We start from the raw sequence: 27,222 nt of genomic DNA, 5'->3' as shown, positions 1-27,222 counted from the left end.
ATATCCCAAAGTAAATTAGTTGACTTAATCTCTAGGCTGGAAATGTCAGGTTCACTACATCCCGCCCATCATGCTTTTGTGACATGGAATTGTCATGCTGATGCAATACAGTATCTCCAAAGAATTACTATAATTCTTTTTTTTTTTTGACACTCATTTGTCACTATCAATACTATCCAAGCATTTCTTGGAGTAGCGTCTCCAAGATCGCCTTATGGAACATGACAGAGCAATCCGGCTTGCCGAAACTGACCAGTCCGCAGTCGTGGAACATTTTTGGCCCACCAACCACGATCTTGATCCCAAACGTGACTTTGAAGTAGTAGACCACTCACGACACTTTCGCCACCGCCTATGGCTAGAGTCACTTAACATATTCACGACACTTTCGCCACTGCCTATGGCTAGAGTCACTTAACATATTAAACAATCCAAAGGCAATACGCCACAAAGGCATACGTCTACACCCCATCCTAGAGACAACCGTTTTAATGCTAGATGATCAGTGGAGTTAAAAGCAGCGCATGTCCATGCAACAACAATGGCACATGATTAACGTGCCTCACTCAGCTCATTGCCACTTATCCATTGTATTTTTGTATTTGAATTTCAGTTGATGAAGAGACATGCCAGTCTTGAAAGCCTGCCTGTTAGTATATATTTGTATTTTTACATTAAACTGGATTTATAATTTATACGTGTATGTTATTTCAATTACTATAATGAAAGCAAGCCAGAATTATTCTGAACATGAAATGGTTTCACTAATGACAATCTGTGGATCAAGTCCAAAATCTAAAAATTCACTGCATTTTAACAAGATGTCCAAAATACAAATAATTAGGCAAGGAAGACATGACCCATAGATTAGCTAAGCAGTAGTAATGTTTAATTTCCTGAATTCCCATAGTGTATTCAATAATTTTTATTAAGTATCAGTAGCAGAAATTTTGTATGTATTTATAATTGTTGTCTGAAATAAAATGTTACCATATATTTACTAGCATAACAATTTTGAATAAATGCTTTGAACCTCTAAACTGGTTATTATTAATTTCATACATAATTTCTCTATTTTACAATTAATTGCTCTTTACAACTGAATGTGATGTAGGTGATTATTGCTCTCATAGGAACAGAATCACCTACATGTTGCTGTCGATGCATTGTAGGAGGGAGGGGGTGAGAGAGGGAGGGAGGGAGGGGGTGAGAGAGAGAGAGAGAGAGAGAGAGAGAGAGAGAGAGAGAGAGAGAGAGAGAGAGAGAGAGAGAGAGAGAGAGATGATGTTTGTGTGGTTTACACAAAAACAAATGTCAAAGGTGAAACCATTTGATGTTTTAAATAATTCTGTCTTGCTTGCTTTGTGGCAATTCTTTGGAGAATCATTAGTATAAAAAAAAAAAGTCAGGCTTTATGAAATTTGCATTATAAAGTTAGGGAATTAAGGTTTGTTGAGTTTAATCTATTTTAACGGGCTGGTTCTGCTGTTCCTTTATTTCTCTTTTAATGCATAAGCAGGATGCATGCAGATAAGTTTTGTAGAAATTTCTTTAAACTAAAACATTTTACTAAGTGTTAAATAATGTTTGAAAATATCTTTATTAAGGCTATTAACAGCTCAGTCACTGATGCAATAACTCAGAGGCACAGAATTGTTCACCAGCTACCTCATCTTCAAGTGCACTGCCTAGACAAGTGGTCAGTCATGGCATTCTGCTTTCCAGGTAGATAGGAAAACCTCAGATCATAGGGAACACCAGTTACCATTTCAAGGTTCTGACATTCTTATCTTCGTGCTTTTTATAAAGGTCAGTTGTTTATGGTCACTGTTGATAAATACATGGTGTTCAAATAACTTATTTCAACCTGTATAAAGGATTCATTAAAGGCAAGGCCTCCTTTTCTATCATTGAGTAATTCACCTCTGACTGAATCAGTTTTCCACTTGAGAATGCCACTAGTTTTAACTGACCTTCTGCCTCATGCTACTGTGGCAAATCATGATGAATCGTGATTATAGTGTGTACATAACGGATGTGTATGTACACACTATAATTCTCTATGTTTCCAAGGTAGGACAGCTCTGGAACTGATGTTAAACTCTGCTGCGTAAACCTGTGCTGTATACAAGTTTCTGTAAAGCCAGTCATGTGAGTAGAGTGTTTGTGAAGTGAAGTGTAGTGTTAGATAATACGGTCGGACCTCCAAATGAAATTGATCGTTCGCCTGAAAAAATTTGCTATACAGAAATTTCATTATAAAGAAATATGAACTTTTCAACAATGAAAAATACTGTAATTCACCTCAGAAATAAGAAATACAGCAAAATATGGAAATAAATCAGAAATCGGTGGAAATGAGTAAATTTTCTAACATTTTAAAACAATTAATTTATTAATATATACATATTAAGAAATGACTACTTACGCGATGCACACAATATATTACTACACTTTTAAGAATTGTGTCGTAAAATATTTGGTTATTTTTTGTTGTACACTGAATTTTATTGTACATCGGTCATAAAAATGTTTACATTTGTTTAAGCACTCAAATATATTTTCTGTCACATTTTCTTCACACTAAAAGCCTAGATGCAAAGTTTCAAATGCGTCCAGCATATTGGGAAGGTTTAATATTGCACTCATTGCCTTTGTTGCCCTCATTTTCATCCTAGTTCTTTGAATACTCTCCAAAATGTTGGAGTTACTCAGATATTCAGCTACTATATGATATCATTATCAACTCCTAAAAATTCTTCAAGAACAATTTCTCCACTGATCAAACAGCTTGGTGTTCTTCCCAAGATTGCTCAATGTCTTTTAGCAGTTCATCCCTCTCATCGCTGTTAATTGCCGTTTTAGCAAAACCTGCTTTTGCAAAATAATTCTTAATCGTTGACTCCACACTTTCACCAACTCTGATATGCACATCAGCAAATCTATAACAGAATCTGTAGGTTGGTTAGTTTCTATTCTCAGTATAATTTTTTTTACAGTATGCACCTTCAGTAGTGCATTTTCAAATTCTTGATAATGCCTTGGTCCATTGTCTGCAGTTCAGATGAGGTATTCAGAGGGAAGAAAACAAACTTCACACTTGTAGGTTTCAAAATTACCGAGTGAAGGTGGGCAGGGCAGTTGTTGACAATCAAAGCGACCTTTCTGTTTTCTTATTTAAAAAATAGACCTGTTTCATCAATGTTGAATGTCTTTGGGCTCGTAGTCCTCCATAATTTTTTTCAAAACTGTTTCTTTCCAATGGGTACAGTCACTTTTTTTGACTTGTCTTAACTTTTTTGAGTAAGCCATGGAGCTTTTTAAATGTGTCCAGCCAGTGAGAACTGGCTTGGAAAGTTTTATGCCCAAGAAAAGATGTGTACTCCATAGCCTTTTCTTTTATTAATGGCCCTGATATCTGTTCATTTTGGTCTAGAATCAATTTCACCTGCTTAAAAATGGCTTTATCTATATCTTCATACAGGCATAATTTTGTGTGCTTCTAATTGGGTCCTGTTTCCTCAAACAATTTGAGAATCAAAACATGGATTTGCAGAATAGTTGACAAACTATTGGCAGGGATACCAAATTTTAAAGTGATTTCTTTTTTTTTTTAACACGGCAATCTACGCTGTTAAGCACTTCCACTTTTTCCCCTACACTCAAGGACTTCCTCTAAGACATTGTAAATTTACTTGCACAGCAGCTAAAACAAAACTGATTTAAGGACCACTTGTACCTACATACAAAGAAAGGTGAAATTTAGTGATTGTGGATGACTCATTTTTGTGAAACAACAGATGAACTCCAAAATAAAAGAAAATCACTCTCCCCTAATTCTCTAATAGCGTGCTTACAATAGAAAACAGGTTGACCAGAGCCAATGTCCTTGTAGGAAATATGGCTTAATCTTTGCCAGTGGTGTGGACACATAGATAGCAGTTGACCAGCGCTACTTCTCGGTACAGGAAAGGCTTTACAGGCACCACTAAATTGTGGAATGCTCTTAAGAATTAAACCCTTTAGCTATTAAAAGCTAAAGTGATTAATTCTTAATCCGTTTAGCTCTTAATTTATGCTTTCTAACGCATCAGCTCTATTGCCTAAAGGCCAGAGGTGCAAACAATGCATGCCCAGGTCTCTTGAAATCAGTTCGTTATATGGAAATTTTGTTCATTATACAGAAAATATTTCAATGTAATGACCAAGGGGAAATAAAAAAAAAAGTTTGCTACATAGAAAAATTTGCTATATGGAAGTTCATTAAAAGAGCGGTCCAACTGTATTGTTATTTATTTATTTTTTTTTAGGAGCATTAGCAACTAAGGCGATATTGCTCCGGGGATATGCGGTGGTCATTCCCTGACCTTTCTGCATCCTCCGTATTTGGTCAATCATGGGCTCGAACACTGGTCTAATCAAGAAGCCTGTGCTACGCACTGCGACTGTACTGTGATGCTGACTTAGCTACCAGGAATGAAGCAACTAGTTAAAAGACTAACCTGACATCCATCTTTGACACAAGGTTGTGGGCCTTGACAGATGCTTACTGAATGTCCTGAACAAAGAGAGACAAACAGAGAAAAATCCTGCACCAGCAAATAAGTAAATAAAACAAATAATAAAATAAAATTCCCACCCCAAATTTCAGGACCAGCTGTGGACTGACATCATCAGAGGCAGACTATCTTCATCGAAGTTCTGTATGATTCTGAAATAGTTCATTGGAGGGCAGTATAAGTAGTTGATAGTAAATAACAGAATAGCAGAAGTGATGGCAAAAAAAAAAAAAAAAAAAACTACTCATGTAATGGCAACAGTAGGGGCAGTTGTTGTTGCTGTAGTTTTCTTAGAAGCAAGGAAACAACTGTGGAACATGAAGTTTACAGGTAAAATCCTGATGATGAAGGAAATTTTCTTTAGAATCCAATAAAATAGTTTTGCTGTTAGGAACAAAGAGACCAGCGATAGAGAAGAAGCAAAAGTATGCCACATGCTTCCAATCTTCAGGGTTACCACAGAAACAGCGGGGAAATCTAGAATGGTTAAATTCTGAAAGTTTAAAATTTAATGATCCATGACCAGTCAGTAAAAACGTGGTATATATAGGCTAGAGCTAAACCAAGAAGATTTTGAAATACCAAAAGAGACATCCGGAACAAATTTGCATGTAATAGATGCTTTTTGAGAGGTGGGATGCTATTTCCATCTCTATACAAGGAGATTTCAGTATCATAGTTTCTCAGCCTTAGGATCAGAAAGAGTATTAACAGTTATATCTTGAAAGGTAAGAGAGATACTATGACATATATAGAAACATGACCTACAAAAAACAAGGTGTAGATCCATAAGTAAACAGCTGTTGAGAACTTGAAGGGCAGAGGTTGATACACAGCTCAAGATGCCTTATACACAGTCAAAACATAGCCCATTGAAAAGAGTATAATTTATTTTGTACAGCCACCTTTGGATAAGCATAGAGATGGACTTTTTAATATATTCCAGAATATAAACCAAATGTCAATTATAATGTTTAAACTGCTATCTAAAATCAATCCTAAAAATTTAGTAAATGTGACACCATAGAAAGAGTTTTTTTTTTTTTTTTTTTTGCAACATACAGTTGTAAAATTGCTGTACCAATGTACAGTAGGTGGATGAGAGAAAAATCATTTCAAAAGCATCATCTTTGTTTTTTTTCAGCCAAAATTAATAACTTTTTAACAGAAGACCAGGGTTAGAAATTTTTAATGACAGTTAGCAGTGGATTTGATTGAAGAGTAAGAATTTCCAGAGACCAGAAGTGTCATATCATCAGCATAAGCAAGTTTAATGACATTCTGAAAAGGTTGAACGAGCCATCAGAACAAGGTTCCAGACAAATGGTCCGAGAACAGTCCGTGAGAGCAATCACATTACAGATTGTGTAAGCTGCTGAGAACCAGAGAGGATAATTACTGAATGGTCAGAAAAATAACTGAAAAGGCTAGTAAGGAGAAAATGGACAATTAAACAGTGCAGAATAAAGCAAAAGACTGCCACCAGAGTGTTCAAAGGCAGTAGTTGAAGTCCACAAAACCAACACATATTTGCTGTTATTAACCTGGACACAGAAAATTAACTCCGCTAGGGCTTCAGCTCCATGACCAGCATGGAACCCAAATTGATCTGGAGAGACCAACGACTTTTCATAAAGCAGGTTGGTTATCCTGCTGGTAAAATGTCTTTCAAAAAATTTCCCTAAGTTTGAAAGGAGTGTGATAGGTTTGTATGCTTTAACAGAGGAGGTGGCAAGGCGTATAGGAATAAGCTGGAGGGTGGTTTTCCAAAGTACAGGAAATATGGGCTCAGGCAAATGTTCATTATATAAAGTGATTAGAACAGTACAGAAAGGATAGACATGACTGGTGGAGGAAGAAGAGTAATGCTTTTAGTTAAGAAGCACATAGATTCTGAAATAGAACAACAGATATTGGTTGCCAGTAATAAATACTGGCTGAACAACTATATAACAAATAGAATGAGGCAGCAAATTTGAATTTCTTATCATGGTTGGATTTTGCCTTACAGATATCAGTTTGAATATACTGTATATGTGTATATACAGGGTGTCTCAAAAATATTGATACAAATGTTTAGGAGAAGTAGGTAACATCTAAAGGATAGTGTATGGATTAGCAGAGGGCCCACACGGTGTGCGCCCCCATACGGCACAACATCGCTTCGCAATAAATGTATGGGCAGGTATGGTCATTGACTGCTTAGTCGGCCCATACATGTTACCATCCCGCATGAACTCTGCTAAATATCGGATCTTTCTTGAACAAGTTCTACCAGGGTTACCTGACGATGTTCCAGCAAATGTGAGACGCAACATTTCGTTTCAACAAGACGGGGCGCCTGCCCATTATGGAAGGTGTGTCGTGACCATTTGAACAGGCGTTTTGGGCGTCGATGGATTGGCCGTGGTGGACCCGTTGCCTGGCCCCCAAGCTTACCTGATTTATCGAGCCTTGATTTCTTTCTGTGGGGGGCCCTCAAATCTATCGTGTATGAATCGCCTGTGGAGATGGAAATGGATCTCGTGGCGAGACTCGTCTGCGTTACTGCTACTGTCAAAGAAACTCCAGGTGTGTTCGACTGTGTCCGTCAATCCATGCTGCGTCGGTGTCATGCATGCATCGCATCTCATGGTGGAACCTTTGAGCATCTGTTGTAACATCATGAAATGCATCCATCTCGTACTCCGTTGTTACTATTACGTCAAATAAATGTTTGTCACTAATTACTGTCTTGTGTCATTTCTGCTTCTTGTGCCTCTGCTACTACTTTCCCGTGACGTTTCTGGTTATGGGTTCCTATGCGATTCACATTCCTTTAGATGTTACCTGCCTCCCCTAAGTGTTTGTACCAATATTTTTGAGACACCCTGTATGTGTGTGTGTGTGTGTGTGTGTGTGTGTGTGTGTGTGTGTGTGTGTGTATATATATATATATATATATATATATATAATCCAAATATACTAGTGTTAAATTGTAAGATATATATATATATAAATATATTAAGTGTTACTATTATATAAAAATAAAAATAAAAACAAAATGTTACATATAGAACTAACCGATTAATGCCATCAAACGATAGAACATTACATCGGACGTTAGGTATGTCCAAATTATATAAGTTAACGTAATGCAAGTACCTCATCGTTTGAAAATTGATGTAACCATTCTCCAACCGTACCTCCAGCATACATGAAAAAATATGCAAAGTTACATAAAAATATATCAAATATTAGATAAATAACATAATAAGCCCAACATGGGAACCCATTTTGCAGGAGACTTTGTCGAGGACTAAACCCCTACAAAATAAAAACCCAAGTTAGACTGAGCCATCGGTTTCTGTTATCATCTGCCTGTATACCAATTCCAATATCCATAATAATGGTAATACCATTAATTTAGCATTAGGTTATAGTAAATACTATAAATCAGTATAAATCTGGCCATCCAAAATGTGGGTTATGTCTAATCATAATTTGTACGAATACAGACTGGATGATATTTAGCCCGACCGATCGCTACAAAATTATAAGCACAACTGAGAAATATTAATAATTGTTGAAAAATATGCAGAAAAATTTGTTGAACAATATGCAAAAAATATTTGCAGAATTAAGCTAATAAAGCTAACTTAAGGCGAACGGAAGTCAGAGTAGTTAAAGCAATAGTATCTCACTCCCCCTCGAATTACTCTAATAGTTCGTGAGATATGAAAAATTAAGGCAAGAGGATAGATAAAAGTAAAACAGAAAAGGAAAAGCATTTTATCAATATTACATCGGATTTAACCGGGAGTGTAAAATCCCGACCCTAATAGTAGGGATCCTAGTTAATAGTAAGAGCTGGTAAAAATATATAAAAAGCATGCCAAAAGCAACCGAAAAAAGAAAAGAAGAAACGGAATGGCTAGTTCCTAAGATAATTTACTATAATTTACTATAAAACCAAACATCAAACATTATATAGTGGCAAACATTATGTGAGGTTTAAAACAAAGGAAAGAATGCCATTAAACAACAATGGCGGGAATACCTTATATTCATTACCGTAGCCCAGGGCGGGAAAAAACTAAACACCAGCAGCAAACGCACAGGACGTTTATAACTGCCGCGTATTCTACGCCACCTAAGATATGTCCAATAATAGCCAAGTATAGGATGAACCATAAGTATGAAAGCGCCCTCTATCGTAAAGAAAACAAAACCAATATTTCTCAGATGTCGAAGAGAAATCTTAGTAAAAATGAATTAATTCCTACTGTAGAAACACATATAGGTACCACTTTTCTAAGGCGTAAGCTATATATAGCGTGTTTATACAGCAGTACCTAGTATGTACATGTATATACAAAGGCTAATTAGTAAATAACTCGCTCCAAAGATCCTGATGAATACAACAGATAATAATTGTTTTAAAAAACGAGAAATTATACCAGAGAATTTATACCAGATGATAATTAGAGTAATTCGAGGGGGAGTGAGATACTATTGCTTTAACTACTCTGACTTCCGTTCGCCTTAAGTTAGCTTTATTAGCTTAATTCTGCAAATATTTTTTGCATATTGTTCAACAAATTTTTCTGCATATTTTTCAACAATTATTAATATTTCTCAGTTGTGCTTATAATTTTGTAGCGATCGGTCGGGCTAAATATCATCCAGTCTGTATTCGTACAAATTATGATTAGACATAACCCACATTTTGGACGGCCAGATTTATACTGATTTATAGTATTTACTATAACCTAATGCTAAATTAATGGTATTACCATTATTATGGATATTGGAATTGGTATACAGGCAGATGATAACAGAAACCGATGGCTCAGTCTAACTTGGGTTTTTATTTTGTAGGGGTTTAGTCCTCGACAAAGTCTCCTGCAAAATGGGTTCCCATGTTGGGCTTATTATGTTATTTATCTAATATTTGATATATTTTTATGTAACTTTGCATATTTTTTCATGTATGCTGGAGGTACGGTTGGAGAATGGTTACATCAATTTTCAAACGATGAGGTACTTGCATTACGTTAACTTATATAATTTGGACATATATATATATATATATATGAGTACCATGTTTCTATATTTTTAACAATATAGCCTAATATTAGTGTGTGACCATAACCCATCGTCATCATCAGCCATTTTCAATCCACTGCAGGATGAAGGCCTCTCCAGCAACTTTCCAGTTCCTTCTGTTTTGAGCACTGGCCATCCATTTACTACTCGAAAACTCATGAATTTCATCTATCCATCTCCGCCTTTGTCTTCCAGGTTTTCTTCTAGCTCCTCGTGGGTACCATTCTGTTATTTTCTTAGTCCATCTGTCATCATGTCTTCGAGCTATGTGTCCTGCCCAAGACCATTTTAGTTCTTTAGTTTTGATAAGAATGTCCTTTACTTGAGTTTGCTGCCTAATCCATGTGTTTCTCTTCTTATCTAACAGTCTGATTCCCAATATGATTCGTTCCATTCTTCGCTGTGTAGTTCTCAGCTTCTCTTCCATTCTTTTGGTGAGTGCCCAAGTTTCACTTCCATAAGTCATGGTGGGGAGTATACACTGATTCATTATTTTACGTTTCAGACAAACTGGGATATTGCTCTTCAGTATGTGACTATATTTCCTGAATGCTATCCATCCAAAATTTATTCTTCTCTTGACTTCCAGCCATTTATCATTATTACAGCTAATAACTTGTCCCAGATAAGTATATGACTCCACCTTTTCAATTACTGCTCCTTCAATCATTATTTCCCTTTCCGTGGCATACTTGTTCATCATTACTTTTGTTTTAGCCATATTCATCTTTAGTCCAAAATCCTTACTAACTGTGCATAACTGATTAAGATTTTCCTCTAATTCTTTGGGATCGTGGCTTATGACCACAATGTCATCTGCAAATCGTAAATGGTTTAGGTACTCTCCGTTCACATTGACTCCTTTCTGCGACCAGTCTAATCTTCTGAAAGCTTCCTCAAGGGCAGCAGTAAACAGCTTCGGAGATATTGTGTCTCCTTGTTGAACTCCTTTCTCGATTTTGAATTTGTTACTGTCTTTGTCTAGTCTAATAAAGGATGTAGCACTCTCATATATTTTCTTCAAAATCATACTATATGGAGTATCTATGCCTTGTCTTTCCAGTGCCCGAAACATTGCCTTATGCTGTATGGAGTCAAATGCCTTTTCATAATCCACAAATGCCAGGCATAATGGTGTTTTATATTCATTTGCTTTCTCCATTAGCTGTGATATTACGTGAAGGTGATCCATAGTTGAGAATCCTGTCCTAAAGCCAGCTTGCTCTTTCGGTTGATTCTCATCAAGTATTCTTTCTAATCTGTTAGTAATGACCCTTGTGAACAACTTGTAGATATGGGATAACAAGCTAATTGGTCTATAATTTCCAATTTCTGATTTATCTCCTTTCTTATGCAGCAAAACTATGATTGCATTATTCCACTGCTTAGGCATCACACCTTTTCTAATGCACTTTGTGAAGAGCCTTGCCAGTTTTTGTGTTATGTCTCTTCCTCCCAATTTTAACAACTCTACAGTAACTTCATCTTCCCCCGGGGCTTTCCGATTCTTCATTTTCTTCAATGCATGTTCTACCTCATCAGGAAGAATATCGGGTATGTCGTATGTGTTGCTACTTTGCAATCCATCTTCCCCACTGCTGGTATGACCATAACCCACAAGGCACCAAATAGTCACTATAATTAGGAAATTTCTGCCCATCTATTCTACAACTGACTTTCGTCAATTTGAATTTATGCCCCTTAGGTTTGTAATGTGAGCAAGTGAAAGAATCCCATCAGAATTCAGTGTGCTCAACCCATTCAAGGCCTTATACACCTCAATCAGATTACCTTGCAGGCACCTAGTCTCCAACCACTGCAATTTGCAGAATTTAAGCCTCCCTTGGTAAGCGGATCCCTTCATTCTCCTCACCAATCTTGTTGCCCTTCTCTGTACATGCTCAAGCAAATCTACATCCTTCCTAAAATGAGGACTCCAGACCTGTACGCAGTACTCAAGGTGTGGCCTGACCATTGCCACACCTTGTCAATATTACAACACCAGGTTGTCAATATTACAACACCAGGGTAAACTCTTCCCCATCTCTTCCATCATGCAGTACGACTGATGATTTTTGAGGTTATGATCAACATCACGGTGAGATCCAATCTTCCTTATATTTTGAGGGTACAGCTCTAAAACGGTGTTCGCAGGTCGGCTGCTAGTTAGTACACCGGACCGAACCTATTGGTAACTCTTTAGGAGACTTCCGGATCAGTTAGTGTATAATCTTGCTACCTTTACTCTGCCAGATAGTGACTGGAGGGTGACCAAGTAGTGTGTATGCAGGGGGGATTGGCGAGGCCATGTTATATCAAGGATCTCTGTATATTCTTACCATGTGTACGCCATATCCAAAAATTTCATTACTTCATACAGAATCCCCCCCAGTTTTTCTTACTATTGAATACACCATGAATTGTCAAACTAATAGAGTAAGCTTATCTGCGAACAAATCTAAACCTCCCAAACACTTCCTAGTTCATTTCACAAATATATACGGTCTCAATTCTAATCTCAGTGATGTCCATTTTCCACTTGCAGTCTGCCAAACCCGATGTACTTTTTCTGACAGAATCTCAGTTATCGGTTGATTCAACTACTGCTCATCTCAGTTGCCCAGATTATCCACTGTATGATTCCTTTCTCCTCAAAGGTGGTTCCTGTGCATGTGTCCGTTCCAATATTCCCTGTCAGAGACTTGGTAATTTGGAATCTCCTCTTTTCAATCTTCTCTGTCTTAAAATCTCTCCACCTCATTGTGTCAAATTAATCTGTTGTCTCTACCATTCTCCCAACTCCTCTAATCACTTGGGGCACTTTGACTTCCTTTCTTTGCAACTTCACTTTCTCCAGTCTAATTTTCCTAACAGTGAGGTAATTTTCCTTTGTGATTTTAATGTTCACAGCTCCAGCTGGCTTTTGCTGTTGAATTTTGCTGCTGAATTTGCTGTTGGTAACATCATCAGTGGAAAGCTGATGATGTTACCAACAGCAAATTCAGGTGCAAGTATACTTGCATGTACAGCAATGCTAGGAGTATAGTTAATAAATTCGATGAGCTTGAAGTGCTAATCAAGACAAAGGCAGATATTGTTGGGATATCAGAGACATGGTGTGTCACACAGAAATAAGCAGTGCAGAACTATAATTTAGGGAATACAATGTGTACAGAAAGGATAGATAGGACAGGAAGTGAGGAGGGATTATGCTGTTAGTTAAAAAATATAAAATCTAAGGAAGTGCATCCAGTTAATGTGGGTGGACAATGCAATGTTGAGTGTTTGGTGTGACATAAGCACTGGGAAAGGAGAAATGAGAGTAGCTGTGTGTGTTATAGGCCTAAAGAATCCGATGATATAATGAGCAATTGTGCAGAGAAATAGAGTGGACCAGTAAATTTGAGTGTCTTATAATGGGGAATTTTAATTTCCCACATATTGACAGGAATTCGCAGATTGGTCACTCACACACTAGCAAAGCTTTTGTGGATTTATTGGATGATTGTTTTCTACAGCAGCATGTTCGGGAGGCAACTAGAGGGAGTTAATACTCTTGATCTGATTATCAGTAGTGATTCTTCATGCATCAAGAATCTGCAGATAAAGGAACCACTAGGTGGAAGTGATCACGGTGTGCTGAAGTGGGATTTACTCAAAGAAGTAACTACCATTAGGGGAAAAGGAAGCGTTATTGCTTTCATAAAGGTGACTGTGGTGGTCTGAGACAGTATTTAAATTCTATACGTTGGAACCAACTGATGATGTTACCAACAGCAAATTCAAAATGGGGAGCATTCAAAGAATTAATCTTGGTATCTACTAGGCTTTTCATGCCAACAAAGAAATATTGTTCAAAACTTAGGCCTAAATGTATGTCAGATGAACTAATTAGACATGTGACAGGGGAGAAAGATGCATGGATACATATAAATTAACATGTGACACAGAAGCCTATGATAGATATAAGCTGGTCTGTAACCAATTTACAAAGGAGGTTAGGCAGGCGAAGGCAGATTACGAGAAATATTTGGCAAAGGATTCAAAGAAAAACAGCAAAGAGTTCTTTACTTATGTAAACTCTAGAAGGAATGGGATGAATCAGATTGGTCCACTTGATATCGATGGTTCATGATCCTTCTCAGGTAGCTAACAAACTAAATGAATATTTTTGCATTGACATTCACACATGAGGAGTCAGGGAGGGGAATGCCAGAGGTGTATTCAACTCTGGCAGTAAGCTAGATAATCTTGTAATAACTGAGAGTAAAATGGAGGAGAAATCGTTGAAGATAAACACAAGAAAGGCACCTGGGGTGGATGGAATCTATCCAGTTATATTAAAGGAGGTGGAAAATGAAGTAAGCAAACCCTTAGCAATAATTATGAGATCTTCCCTGGACTCAGGGGAGGTATCCATGGCCTGGAGATGTGCAAATGTGACCCCAATCAACAAAGGAGGATCAAAGGGAGACACGGGTAATTACAGACCTGTTAGTTTAACTTCTGTTCCAGGGAAATTAATGGAGTCACTGGTTAAAGAAGCATTGCACGATCATCTAGACAAGACTTCAGTTATAGCTTGTGGTCTTCTGTCAGAAGGATTTTGACAAATCTTGATGCTAAGAAAGCGCCAGGTCCTGATGGAATTTTTCCACTTGTTCTCAAAACCTGCTCCTGAACTTACTCCTGTTCTTTGCCACCTTTTTTCACTTTCTTATTCCAAAGGTATTTTTCCTTCTGCTTGGAAATTTGCTCCTATCCAACCAGTTCCTAAAAAGGGTGACAAATCCTTCCCATCTGATTATCGTCCCATTGCAATTACTTCTACTCTTTCTAAAGTAATGGAGAAATCAATTAACCGCCAACTCTTAAACTACCTAGAAACCTTCCGTCTGATCAATGATTGCCAGTATGGATTCCGTTAGTGTCGATCCACTGGTGATATTCTGGGGTACGTAACCCATTTATGGACAAATCCAATGGAAAAGTTCGGTGAAACACAAGCAGTTGCTATTGACATCTCAAAGGCTTTTGATCCTGTTTGGCATAAAGGTTTTCTAAACAAGCTTCCATCTTATGGTTTGCCAACTGTTTTTTGTAATTGGTTGTTGTTAGTTTGTTATTTTGGTTTTTAGGAGTATTAGCAACTAAGGCCATATTGCTCCGGGGATATGCGGTGGTCATTCCCTGACCTTTCCGCATCTTCAGTATTTGGTGGCCACAGGCTCAAACCCCGGTCTAATCAAGAAGCGTGTGCTACGCACTGCTGCTCCTGCCCACCAAGGCGCACTTTGTAATTGGTTATCCAGTTTTCTCTCCGATTGCTCACTGAGGGTGATGGTAGTTGGCTCTCTGTCTTCTAACTTTTCCACTAATGCTGGTGTTCCCCAAGGGTCGGTTCTTTTCCCCACTCTTTTCCTCTTGTACATTAATGGCCTTCTTCCATTGACTAGATATTCTATCCATAGTTTTGCCAATGAAAACACATTGCATTCCAGTTTCCATTTTGAGAAACCTTGCCCTGCTCAATCAGCTTCACTTTTCGACTATCCGCTACCAATTCGTTAAATGCTGATCTCCAGGTAATTCTCCAGTGGGGCAAAGATAACTTAGTTGATTTCAATCCTTATAAAACTCAGTCTTGTCTTATCTCTCACAAAAAGGATTCTTCTGCTCCTATGCTTATCTTTGGTGACACTCCAATTTCTATCGAAGTTGGTATATTTCTTTTGGGGATTACCCTGACTTCTAATTTCTCTTGGCACAAGCACATTACAAATATTGCTTCTTCTGCATCTAAAAAAACTTGTTTTCTTTTTCTGTCTCTGTGTTACTTTTCTTCCAAACAGCTGTTCCCTCTGTACAAATCGCAAATCCGCCCTACCATGGAATATTGTTCCCACATCTTTGGACGGTTCCACCAAAACTTCTCGCAGGCTTCTAGATTCTATTCAGAAGAGGGCACTTAGGTTAATTAAAGACTCATCTCTAACAGTCACTCCACTCACTGTCTCATAGACGTACTGTTTGTGCTGCATGCCTTTTCTACAGATACTTCCATGAGCACTGTTCTTCTGAATTGGCTTCTATAATTCCTGATCTCTTTCAAAATAGTCTGAACACATCCCACCACCATCCAACATGCATTTACTGTCCAACTGCAAACTCACAGAACCACCTTTTCATCTTCCTTGTTTATTCATTCAACTGCAGTTTTCTGGAACAACCTTCGTATGTCTCTCCTGAGAATTATTCTACAGAAGTTCAAGTCTAATGTCAACAAATATCTTCTCTTGTCTTCTCAACCTCCAACCCAAGCATGGTACTAAGTAATATAGGTTCTTACCTCTCGTGTTTGGGGTTTTCATAAAAAAAAAAAAAGAGAATAATCTGAGCACATAGTGATGAGATTATTCTTCACTATCACTATGCTTATTGGAAGTGTCACATGGCTGAAACCACATTTTGTCTCCAGAAAAGAGCTGTGTCACCTCCCTACTTTTATATACCATGTAGTATGTCTTTTGAGGTCAGTATCAAAATGAAGTTCAACATTTCCTTATATTTTGAGGGTACAGATTTAAACAGCTTTTCCAGACAGATGCTATTTAGCCACTAGACCAAACCAATTTAATATTTAACCAAACCAATTTAACCAATCTATGAGGTCTGTCAGAAAAGTAATAATGAGATTAAATCAATAAAAAATTTTATTTTGAATTTTATACAGAATAATAATAGTTACCTTCAATATAACTTCCCTCTGCAGCTACACAATGTCTCCAACTGAATTTCAGTCGTTAAGGAAGACTGGTAGAATTTATCTGTCAGCTGCTTTATAGTATTGCTGTACAGCATTTTGAATTGTCTCTATTGACTTGTAATGATTTCCTTTTAGTTTGTTTTTCAGTTTTGGAAACAAAAAGTAATCACACCTAGTGAGGTCTCATGAATATGGCAGTTGTAAGTTGGCAGTTGGCTTTCAACTGAGATCTGGTCACACATGGTAGATTCTTTTCCGTAACTGTCAAGAATTTTGGTTAATTTTTGTTCCTGTGTCAGAAACTGTTTGTGAATGATGCCTTGATAATCAAAATATACACAATCATTGTTTTCACTTTTGATTTGATTATTTGAAATTTCTTCAGACCTCGATGTTTTCATGTGCCACTCCTCGCTTTGGCATTTGGTTTTCTGAATCTACTGGAAAAACTAGCTTTTTTTCACCAGTAACGACTGGTTTCAACATGTCTGGCTTGATTTCTAACCTTTTGGGCAAATCAAGACACATATTCATGTGGTTTTGTGTTTGTCTATCACATAAAACCTGTGGAACCATTTTCGTGCCCACTTTTCGCATGGGCAAATCTTTATTTAAAATTTTGTGAACAGCATCTCAATTTAAGTTCAGTTCATTGGCTGCCATTCTAATTGTTGACATTTTATCTCGACAAATTAACACTCACTGTTTGGACATTGTCTTCAGTTCAAGTGGTTGCTGGCCATCCAGAGAGTGTCTCATCTTCCACTGTTTCACACCCCTCTGAAAACATTTGGGCCAACAGAACACTTGATCGTAATGTCGCATCCTCTCCATGCACCATACTCAGTTTTTTGTACACATAGTTGCACTTGCCTTCAGTTTTACACAAAACTTGATTATATATCATTGTTCAATAATTGTAACCCACTTAACAAACACGCCACTACTATAATTGCAATAGTGCTAGCGTATTCCTCTAATGCAGGGGTGGACAACAAGTCGATCGCAGCTTCGATTTCGGTCGATCACGACGAATTTTAAATATTTATAAAAAATAGATTGGTCAAAATCTAAATATTATTATTATGCACTCCACTGCATACGCTAATTACAAATCCGTTGAATTATGTAACTGCTCTTTTCGCCACACAGCCGCTAGGCTTGTCTTCTTATTTAGCTTACTTAATATTAATAACTGGACAGTACTTATATGTTAATTTAATAACCTTTGATTTAAAATGAATACTACAAAAAAGAGCAAAACGTATCATTTTCATCAAGAGTGGGAACTAGAATACTTTTTTTTTGTAATGTTAAAAAAAAAAAAAAAAAAAAAAATGCTGTTGTTTGATTTGCAATGCTTCCGTGGCTATACCCAAAAAAAAAAAGAAAAAATATCCTGTTTTTGAATTTAATAGTGAGAAACATGTTTCAGAAATTGAGAAAGTTGTAGATGATTTTGAAACCAGATTCAGCGATTTTAAAACAATTGAAGACATTGTTCAATATATTTTTTATCCATTAATTTCGACTTAGATATGAAACAAACTTCAAAAAAAAGTCGCTGAGATTTTTCAAATGGAGAAAATATTACTTGAAAATGAAATTATATTACATTGTGAAACGATATCTTCCTAAAAGCCAGATGACCAGAAGAAGACTTTTGAAAATGTTTGCCGAGAAAAGTACCCAAATGTAAAAAAATGCAGTGAACTTTTAAATTCCTGTTTTGGTTCCACCTATCTATGTGAATCGGACTTTTCTTATTTGAAACAAACAAGACAAAGAATCGCTCTACTCTTACGGACTTGCATACAGAAGATTTTTACAGTTGGCCTTATTACACTATATCCCCGATTTTGAAAGCTTTGCATAAATTAAAAAATACTTGGCAAACTTTGCATAAATTAAAATTTTAAATACGTGTGAATTTAAAATAAAAATTATGAATTGTATTTAATTTTAATTTATAAACAACATTTTTCAATATGTGTTGATTAACTTTTTAAACCATGTGCAATGAAATTCTTGAGATGGTAGATCGTGGCACATTTAGAAGAAAAAAGTAGATTGCATCACAAATTAAGAAAAAAGTAGATTGCATCACAAATTAAGAAAAAAGTAGATTGCATCACAAATTAGTGAGGCTAGAAGGACCAAGCTGCATGTTGTTTTTCATCACTTGTTTCCAATATTGCCACTACACTTGTTACAAAATTAATCTCATTTATTTTTCTTGTATATATAGGGACACACTGTGAAGCTCTGTTATGGAGTTGGATATACATCTGGCCATATTACACCTGTGCATGTTTACAGCAATCTTAAAATTTCACTTTATTTAACACTGTAATATTGGGTGGCTCTGAAACTTTTCCTTTCCCCCCCTTTTTATTATATTATTAATTAATAATTTTTATATTTATATTAATATAATTATTAATTTATATTAATTTTTTCCCCTTTACCCCGTTTTGATAGTTATACCCTCCTAAAGACTGGCTTATTGAATAGGTACAACCATAAAAAGCTTGACTTCTGTTGTGCCTAAGTTGCTTCTACCTTGATGAATTTAGTGCTAGCTATAGTCATGTCTTGCCAGTTGACAGCTTTGTTCATGCCAGCATGAATTAAGTGGGGAATGTTGTAATTTGAAGTAGGCATAGTGCATTTGTAATGGTCTAAAATTTGAAAGCACTACTTTATATATTCACCTGTATCTATTCAGAGAACATTTATTTTTTGGCCAATTTTTCCATTACTTGCCATAAAACTAGGACAGTATTTGTGCTGCTTACAATGGTTGCAAAAGGAATGGTAACTTTCCCTGATTGCTTTTGAAATAATATACCAGAGCATGCTTGATTATATAACAAAGAACTTGAGTGAAATTGTATATCATGGTCCCCCCACCCAACATCTCAGTCAGTATTAAAGTGCCATCACATTACATAATTTATTAAAAATTATGTAATTTCTTGAAGCAATAAGATGTCCCTTTATTTTATCATTGGGATACTTACCTGGTCCTACTGTAAATTTTAGGCACAGTGTGTGTGTGTGTTGGCTTAGAGTTTGGCAACCAAGCTCCTGAGAGAGAGAGAGAGAGAGAGAGAGAGAGAGATTCTCATTGAGGTCTGTAAGGTGCAATGAATAAAGACAAATTTTTCACTGTTATGAATGATTTGAGAACTAGCAGTCATAAATTCAATAATGGCTAAAGGGATTTAGATTGGATTGCAGAAAGTTATTTTAGCCAGTGGGTTGACTTATTCCAACCCACTGATAACTTATTCCAGTAGCCAGCTACTGGAATAAGTTATCTCTGTAGATAGTTGAGGATGACAGCGCTTGGGGTATTCAGATGCCAACTGGATAGTTCTTATGTGAGGATGGAAATACAGATGCTTTCTTTCTTTTTTTTTTTTACATATATTTTTATATTTTCTTATTATTTTTATTTATTTTTATTTCTTTTATATATTTTGTCCAGTGCAGCAAATGCCTGTGGCTTTCTAATACTAATTAAGTTTTATGATAAGGAGGAAAGTATTTGTGTTTTAAATTTATTGGTTTAATATGTTACAAACAGTAAACAGCTCTTTACAGTACAATATACCATCTTCTCTAATTGTATTAAGTAATTTTGTTGTTATCTTCTATTTAAAAAAAAAAAAAAAACAGATTTGATAGAGAAAATGGGGGGATAACAAGGACAATAACAAAGGGAAAGAAAACAGTAGCCTACAAAAACTTAAAACATGAAAATAGAGTGGAAGCAACTAACATCTGTAAGTACAAGGTAAATAACTGCTCAGTATGTGTGTGTGTGTTATTTAATCCAAATTAAAATATCAATTTGGTACTGGGGTGAAAGCTAAAATTTGGAAAAATCCAATAAAATCAGTGATATACTGATCACTGTAAATGCAAGTTTTAACATGAACCTAAAAACAACAATAAAATCAGTTTCCTTAACTATAGAATATTCACAGTAGGGAATATTCTTTCTAGTGAAGTTTTTTCATAAAGCAATATATAAAGGGAATCATTTGTGAAGTCTCTTTCAGAAAACATATATGAAATAGCCAAGATGTTTAATAACTATGAATTTTTTTCAACTGGATTTAAATGAATTCGTTTTCAGGTAATGTTTCTGAATGAACTTGAAGAAATCTTAGATGTTATTGAACCTGCAGAATTTACAAAAGTTATGGTTCCGCTTTTCAGACAACTATCGAAGTGTGTATCTTCACCTCATTTTCAGGTATGTTTTATATTTATATATATATATATATTTTTATTTATTATTATTATTTTTTATTATATATATTTTTTTCCATTAATGATAAGCTTCCATTAATTTCATATTTTCTCAGCATTGCAGCTCATTTTATAATTTGTTTAGATGTTTGTTGTCTTAGACAGAATTGGTCAGTTGAGTCTAAGGTGTACAGAACCTAACTTTATTATGTCACCCTTTACAGTACAATCATTTTACAAACTACAGATTATCAAAGTAGCTTTAAAACTTTGTATGCTTAAAGTTGCATTTAAAGTGAATCAAAAAACAATACTGGCACAGGGAGATAGTCAAGATCTGCAAATTATTTACACAGTTGGAAGTTGTACAGAACATGCACTGTTTTTTTCTCAATGGTATTGAAGAAACTAGGTGCAAGTTTTGGTTTTAGGAAACCAGTTCAGTAACACAAGTTACATGTACAGAGACTTGTGTTATATTCAAGCATACCTGCTCTGTACAAGTGGTACAAGAATTTTGTGTATATAGGATGTTGTATTAGAAGACAAAATGCACAAGGCATAATTTATTATGGGTTTAGGTAATTGACTATATACGTAGTTCAAATTTATGGGAAACTGGTGTATCTACACCGTTATTATATAGTTAATGACCTAAACCCATAAGAAATTATGCCTTGTGCATTTTGTTTTCTAATACATTATTATTTATACACCATTTGGCATCTCTCATATTGTGAAAATAACTTCAACTGTTATCTGTAAGGTGCAAATTTAGTAATGACTTAAAAAAAAATTTTTTTTTTTAAAGCCATTACCGAATTTGGTTGTTTATCTTAGTGTGCTCATGAATTTTCTGAAATGAGTTAAAGTGATGTTAATGGACGATTGATTTTTTGGCAGGATGGCACACTTTATTTTTTTAAAATGAAAATCCCCAAGCACAAAAGGTATTAGAACCTGTAGTACTTAGTACAATGCATGGGTTGAAGTCTGAGATAGGAAGATGCTTATTGACATTAGACTTGAATTTCTATAAATTGTAATTTTTAGCAAATGCATGTAAAGGCAGGTTCTTCCATAAAACAGAATTGCAAAGGATAAATTAGGAATAAAAAAAAAAAAAAGTTAGTTTTGAACAATATATGAATGCTGACAGTGAACTGGAGATGTGCAAATCTATCCCCAATTCACAAAGGGGGAGATCGAAGGGTGACATGAGTAATTACAGACCAGTTAGTTTAACTTCTGTTCTGGGTAAATTAATGGAGTCACTGGTTAAAGATGCATTGCAGGATCATCTAGACAAGACTGCAGGAATAATTCAGACACAGCATGGATTTGTTAAGGAAAAGTCTTGTCTGACAAATTTGATTCGATACTATGATGTGGTTACAAAGGAACTGGATGCAAAAAATAATTTTGATTTCATATACTTGGATTTCAGGAAAGCTTTTGACACTGTTGCGCATGGAAGACTACTGTACAGAGTGGAGCAGAATGGTATTAAGGGTAAATTGCTACAATGGATAAAAGGATTGTTGAGTGGGAGAAGACAGAGGGTGGTAATCAGTGGGTGCTGCTCTTTGTGAACTAATGTTATTAGCGGAGTCCCAAAGGGTTCGGTGTGGAGTCCACTGTTGTTTTGTATATTTATCAATGATATTGATGAAGGTATATATCAGGCTTAGTGTTGAAGTTTGCAGATGATACAAAGGTTGGCTGGGTTGTTAATGACAGTAATGGCAATGTGCTACTGCAACAGGATCTAGAAAATTTGGGCAGATGGGCTGAGAAGTGGCAACTGAAGTTTATCATTGACAAATGCAAAGTACTGCATATGGGTAGAAGTAACCCCAGAGGAATGTACCAACTCTGTGGTACTACACTCAAGGTCGTAGAAAATGAAGAAGACCTGGGAGTAATTGTGCAGTCAGTTATGAAGTTTTCTGAGCAGTGCTGACAGGTTGCAAGAGCAGTTCATGGTGTTTTGTCAGTGATATACAGGAATTTTGCTAACACGGAAAAGGAAGTGATTATCCCTTTGTATAAGGTAATGGTCAGGCCATACCTTGAGTACTGCGTACAGGTCTGGAGTCCTCATTTTAGGAAGGATGTAGATTTGCTTGAGCATGTACAGAGAAGGGCAACAAGATTGGTGAGGGGAATGAAGGGATCCTCTTACCAAGAGAAGCTTAAGTTCTGCTAATTGCAGCAGCTGGAGAATAGGCACCTGTGAGGGGATCTGATCGAGGTGTATAAGCCCTTGAATGGGTTGAGCATGCTGAATTCTGATGGGATTTTTCCACTTGTTCAGATTACGAACCTAAGGGGACATAAATTCAAATTGAGGAAAGACAGATGTAGAATAGATGTGTGGAAATTTGCCTTTAGCCGGCAGGTGGTTAATTGCTGGAACAAACTTCCATCTGTCATTGTGGAAGTTGATAGGTTAAATAAATTTAAGGAGGAACTGGACAAACATTTAAAGGGAATTGTTTTGTAAAAAAAATTTTTTTTTTTGGCTGATGCTGCATAAGCTCATACGCTTGCTTTCTTGCATCACATGCCACTATTACTATTACAAAGATGCTTGAAGCACACTGCTTCATGCTATTGGTTTGCCATCTGAACTCTAGTAATCAGCTAGTGGAAACCATACATCCTCATCACTCAGAGCTACATCTGAAAACTGCAGTATTTGGGGATCCCTATTGAAGTCACTCCATGCCCCACTTTGAATACCTCATAGGGCATTATCAGAGAATGGGACTTCTTAAACAAGCTAGGAGAAGAAATTATAATGTTATTCATGTCAAAAGAATATTCACTAAAAGGGAAGGACCACTTCTTTCAACTTGCACTATACTGCAAGTTGGTATTGATAAAAAACAATTCACTGAAAATTGAAGATACCTTGAGTGTTACCAAGCAGTTGGTTATATCCAATTTTGTTTGAAGATAATAAAACTCTCAAAACTTATTTTGGTTTTATTATGTTTATTTCCCAATTGGAAATATGTACATAATGGAGTCAGATGTTTCATGGTTTGTTTATTAATTTTTTTTTCATCACTTCGGTGATTGCAAAGACAGTAACTAAGGGTTATTATTATGGAATTCATAAAATTTTTAGTAGAATTAAAAGTTTTAATAAAGCAAACTAAGATCTAATTCAAGGAATTTTGCTTTAAGGTTAATTTTTATGTAGTAAATAATAATGATAACAATATGTAAAACTTACCAGCTGTCTTTGTATTATTGCTGTCACAAAGATCACTTCGGTCACAAAAACTTATCAATGATATTGATGAAGGTATATATCAGGCTTAGTGTTGAAGTTTGCAGATGATACAAAGGTGGGTGAAACATACAAGGTTGTTAAAATTAAAGTATCCCTATGTGGAGGGCTCTGGAGCAAGTTCTAAGGCTCATACTGAAGAGAAATTTGGACAACAGGTACAATAAAGAATGCACTTGCCATTTATTGGGGAAAAAAAAATTAGTTACAAAATTTGTCACTATTTGGCACTGTGGCAATATAAATCACTTGGACAGTGCTACAATTGTTGAATGTGTCCTCCGTTTTGGTCAACAACAGTTTCCATTCGAAGAACAGCATTTTCTACAGCAGAATATAACGTGTCAACTGGAATAGCCAGCACATGACGTCTAATGCTGTCCTTCAAATCTGCCAGAGTTTGACATCCTTCCTGATACACCTGGTTCTTCAAAAAAAAAAACCCACAACCAGAAGTTGCACGGGGTTGAGGTCTGGTGAGCAGGGTGACCAAGACGTCTGGACACAACTGCTGATGACCCGTTCATCTGTAAAGTGCTGCATTAGCAATCTTTGGACACAATAGTGAATGTGGGGTGGTTCATCATCTTGCATGAATATGGTATCCTGAAGGCACCCACGTTGTTGCAGCTCTGGTATTGCGAAATTTGCCAACATTTCATAATATCACTGTCTAGTGACTGAACAGTTGCGGGGTCCAGTTGGTGTTACTTGTTCAAAAAAAATGGCCTAATTATGAATGTGGCCGTAAATCCACACCACACTGTCACTTTTGGAGAATGCAACAGGACCTCTTGGATAATGCAAGGGTTTTCTGTTGCCCAAATGTGACAGTTGTGTATATTCACTTGTCCATTTAAGCAGAAGTGGGCTTCATCACTCCAAAGGATGTTCCATGGCCAAGTGATATCCACTGTCATCCATGCCAGAAACTGAAGTGTGTATGTGAAACGAATATCTGCATCACCATGCTTTAGCTGCTGCTGTAGCATGTGCATCTTATAAGAATAGTAATGAAACACCTGATGCATTACTAGCCTTACAGTGGAATACGGCATGTCCACTTCACAAGAAACATGTGGTAGCACACTTGTGCTACCACACAGAGATTGACTTGATAAATCCATGACAGCCATAGCCACATCTTCAACATGAGAGGAGTCCACTCGTTTTCGACCTTTACATAGAACACAAAGATGTCCTGTAGCTTAAAATTTTGCAATCATTTTGCAGACAGCACAAACAGTCATAGGCCATGCCTTATGCGCCTCTGATGCCAGAATTCTCTGATAGTAGCATCTGCATTGTTGCTGTTCTGATAGTACAGCTTCATTAATAGCGCCTTTTCCTGCAACATTGTTGGCATTTCTGCTGTAGTGCAGGCAGACATCTACTGTATGATTTTGAAGAGACTGCTTTGCTTTTATATATATAGAAAGACAAATGATACTGAAACTGAAAAATAGTGATGGTGCACTTATAAATAGCAGAGAAGGCATAATTGAAATAGCAGAAGACTACTACAAAGAATTATAAGGAGTGAGGGAATGATGCCAGCAATGGGGAAGATGGATCACAAATTAGCAACACATACGACATACCCAATCTCTTCCTGATGAGGTAGAACATGCATTGAAGAAAATGAAGAATCAGAAAGCCCTGGGTGAAGATGAAGTTACTGTAGAGATGTTAAAATTGGGATGAAGAGACATGAAACAGAAACTGGCAAGACTCTTTGCAAAATACATTAGGAAAGGTGTGATGCCTAAGGAGTGGAATAATGCAATCATAATTTTGCTGCATAAGAATGGAGATAAATTGGAAATTATAGACCAGTCAGGTTTTTGTTCCACATCAACAAGTTGTTCACAAGGGTGATTACCAACAGATTTTTTTGGCGTCTCCGTAGCTAGGTGGGAAGGAGCAGCAGTGCATAGCACACGCTTCTTGATTAGACCGGGGTTCGAGCCCGTCACCACCAAATATGGAGGATGCGGAAAGGTCAGAGAATGACCACCGCATATCCTGGAGCAATATGGCCTTAGTTGCTAATGCTCCTAAAAATCAAATAATAACTAACAGATTTGGCGACTATGGCAAAAGTTGTCAATGCACCTATAAATCTCTAAACCAACAATAACTAACAGATTAGAAAGAATACTTGATGACAATCAACCGAAAGAGCAAGCTGGCTTTAGGACATGAATCTTCAGTGTGGATCACCTCACGTAATATCGCAGCTAATGGAGAAAGAAAATGAATATAAAACGCCATTATTCCTGACATTTGTGGATTTTGAAAGGGCATTTAGCTCCATATAGCATAAGGCAATGTTTCGGGCACTGGAAAGACAAGGCATTGACACCCCATACATTATGATTTTGAAGAAAATATATGAAAATGCTACCTTCTTTATTAGACTAGACAAAGACAATAGCAAATTTAAAATTGAAAAAAGTGTTTGACAAGGGGAGACAATATCTATAAAGTTGTTTTCTACTGCTCTTGACAAAGTTTTCAGAAGATTGTCCTGGTCGCAGAAAGGTCTCAATGTGAATGGAGAGTACCTCAACAAGTTACGATTTACAGTGATATTGTGATCATAAGTCCCGATCTGAAAGAATTAGAGGAAAATCTTAATCGGTTATGCAGAGTTACTAAGGATTGTACACCGAAACTGAGAGTCTTCTAGATGAGCAGAAAACCCACTACACTATCATTGTGGGGGGCTTCAATGCTAATGTTGGTAAGAGACAAAACAGCACAGAAAGGGGAACTATAGGAAATTTTGGAATTGGTGAAAGAAATGAAAGAGGTGAAAGACTTGTAGAATTTGCAGGATCTCGAGGATTGTCAGTAATGAACACTTTTTTTCCAAGAAAAGGACGAACAGAAAGTGGACATGGAAGAGTCCAAATGGATTATCAACTAATGAAATCGACTTCATCCTCATTAACAGAAGATATATTGTGAATGATGTTATCATCCTGGACAAGGTAAATGTTGGAATCGATCACAGAATGGTAAGATGCACACTTGATATAGATGTAAGAAAAGAAAGGAAAAAATTGACTCAACTAATAATACGAAGTTCTTTGAGATAACAGAAGAGGAGAAAAAACAATATGTACTGGAACTTAAGATCCAGTTTGAGCTTCTGCATATAGCTCCAGACCAAGATATCGACGAAGAATATTACAACTTTCTGAAAGTGATAAAGCCCAAGAAACCTACAGGTAAAAAGA

At 36.4% G+C, this 27,222-nt stretch overlaps 1 protein-coding gene across 3 annotated transcripts in view; it reads left to right on the top strand.

Moving 5' to 3' along the window:
• LOC150088377 (serine/threonine-protein phosphatase 2A 56 kDa regulatory subunit delta isoform-like) overlaps nucleotides 1–27,222 on the top strand; it is a 484,719-nt gene that overhangs the window by 287,679 nt on the left and 169,818 nt on the right. For all 3 annotated transcript variants that reach the window (XM_090369471.1, XM_090369470.1, XM_090369472.1), the window contains exon 11: nucleotides 20,561–20,680. In XM_090369471.1, coding sequence (XP_090225597.1) covers nucleotides 20,561–20,680 — 120 coding nt within the window. The remainder of the gene's footprint in view (nucleotides 1–20,560; nucleotides 20,681–27,222) is intronic.

This window comes from Mastigoproctus giganteus, chromosome 3, assembly GCF_048544385.1.
Source record: "Mastigoproctus giganteus isolate SK-2022 chromosome 3, ASM4854438v1, whole genome shotgun sequence".
NCBI lineage: Eukaryota > Metazoa > Arthropoda > Arachnida > Uropygi > Thelyphonidae > Mastigoproctus > Mastigoproctus giganteus.
Note: the sequence above shows the minus strand (reverse complement) of the source record. Positions and strands in the feature narration are given on the sequence as shown.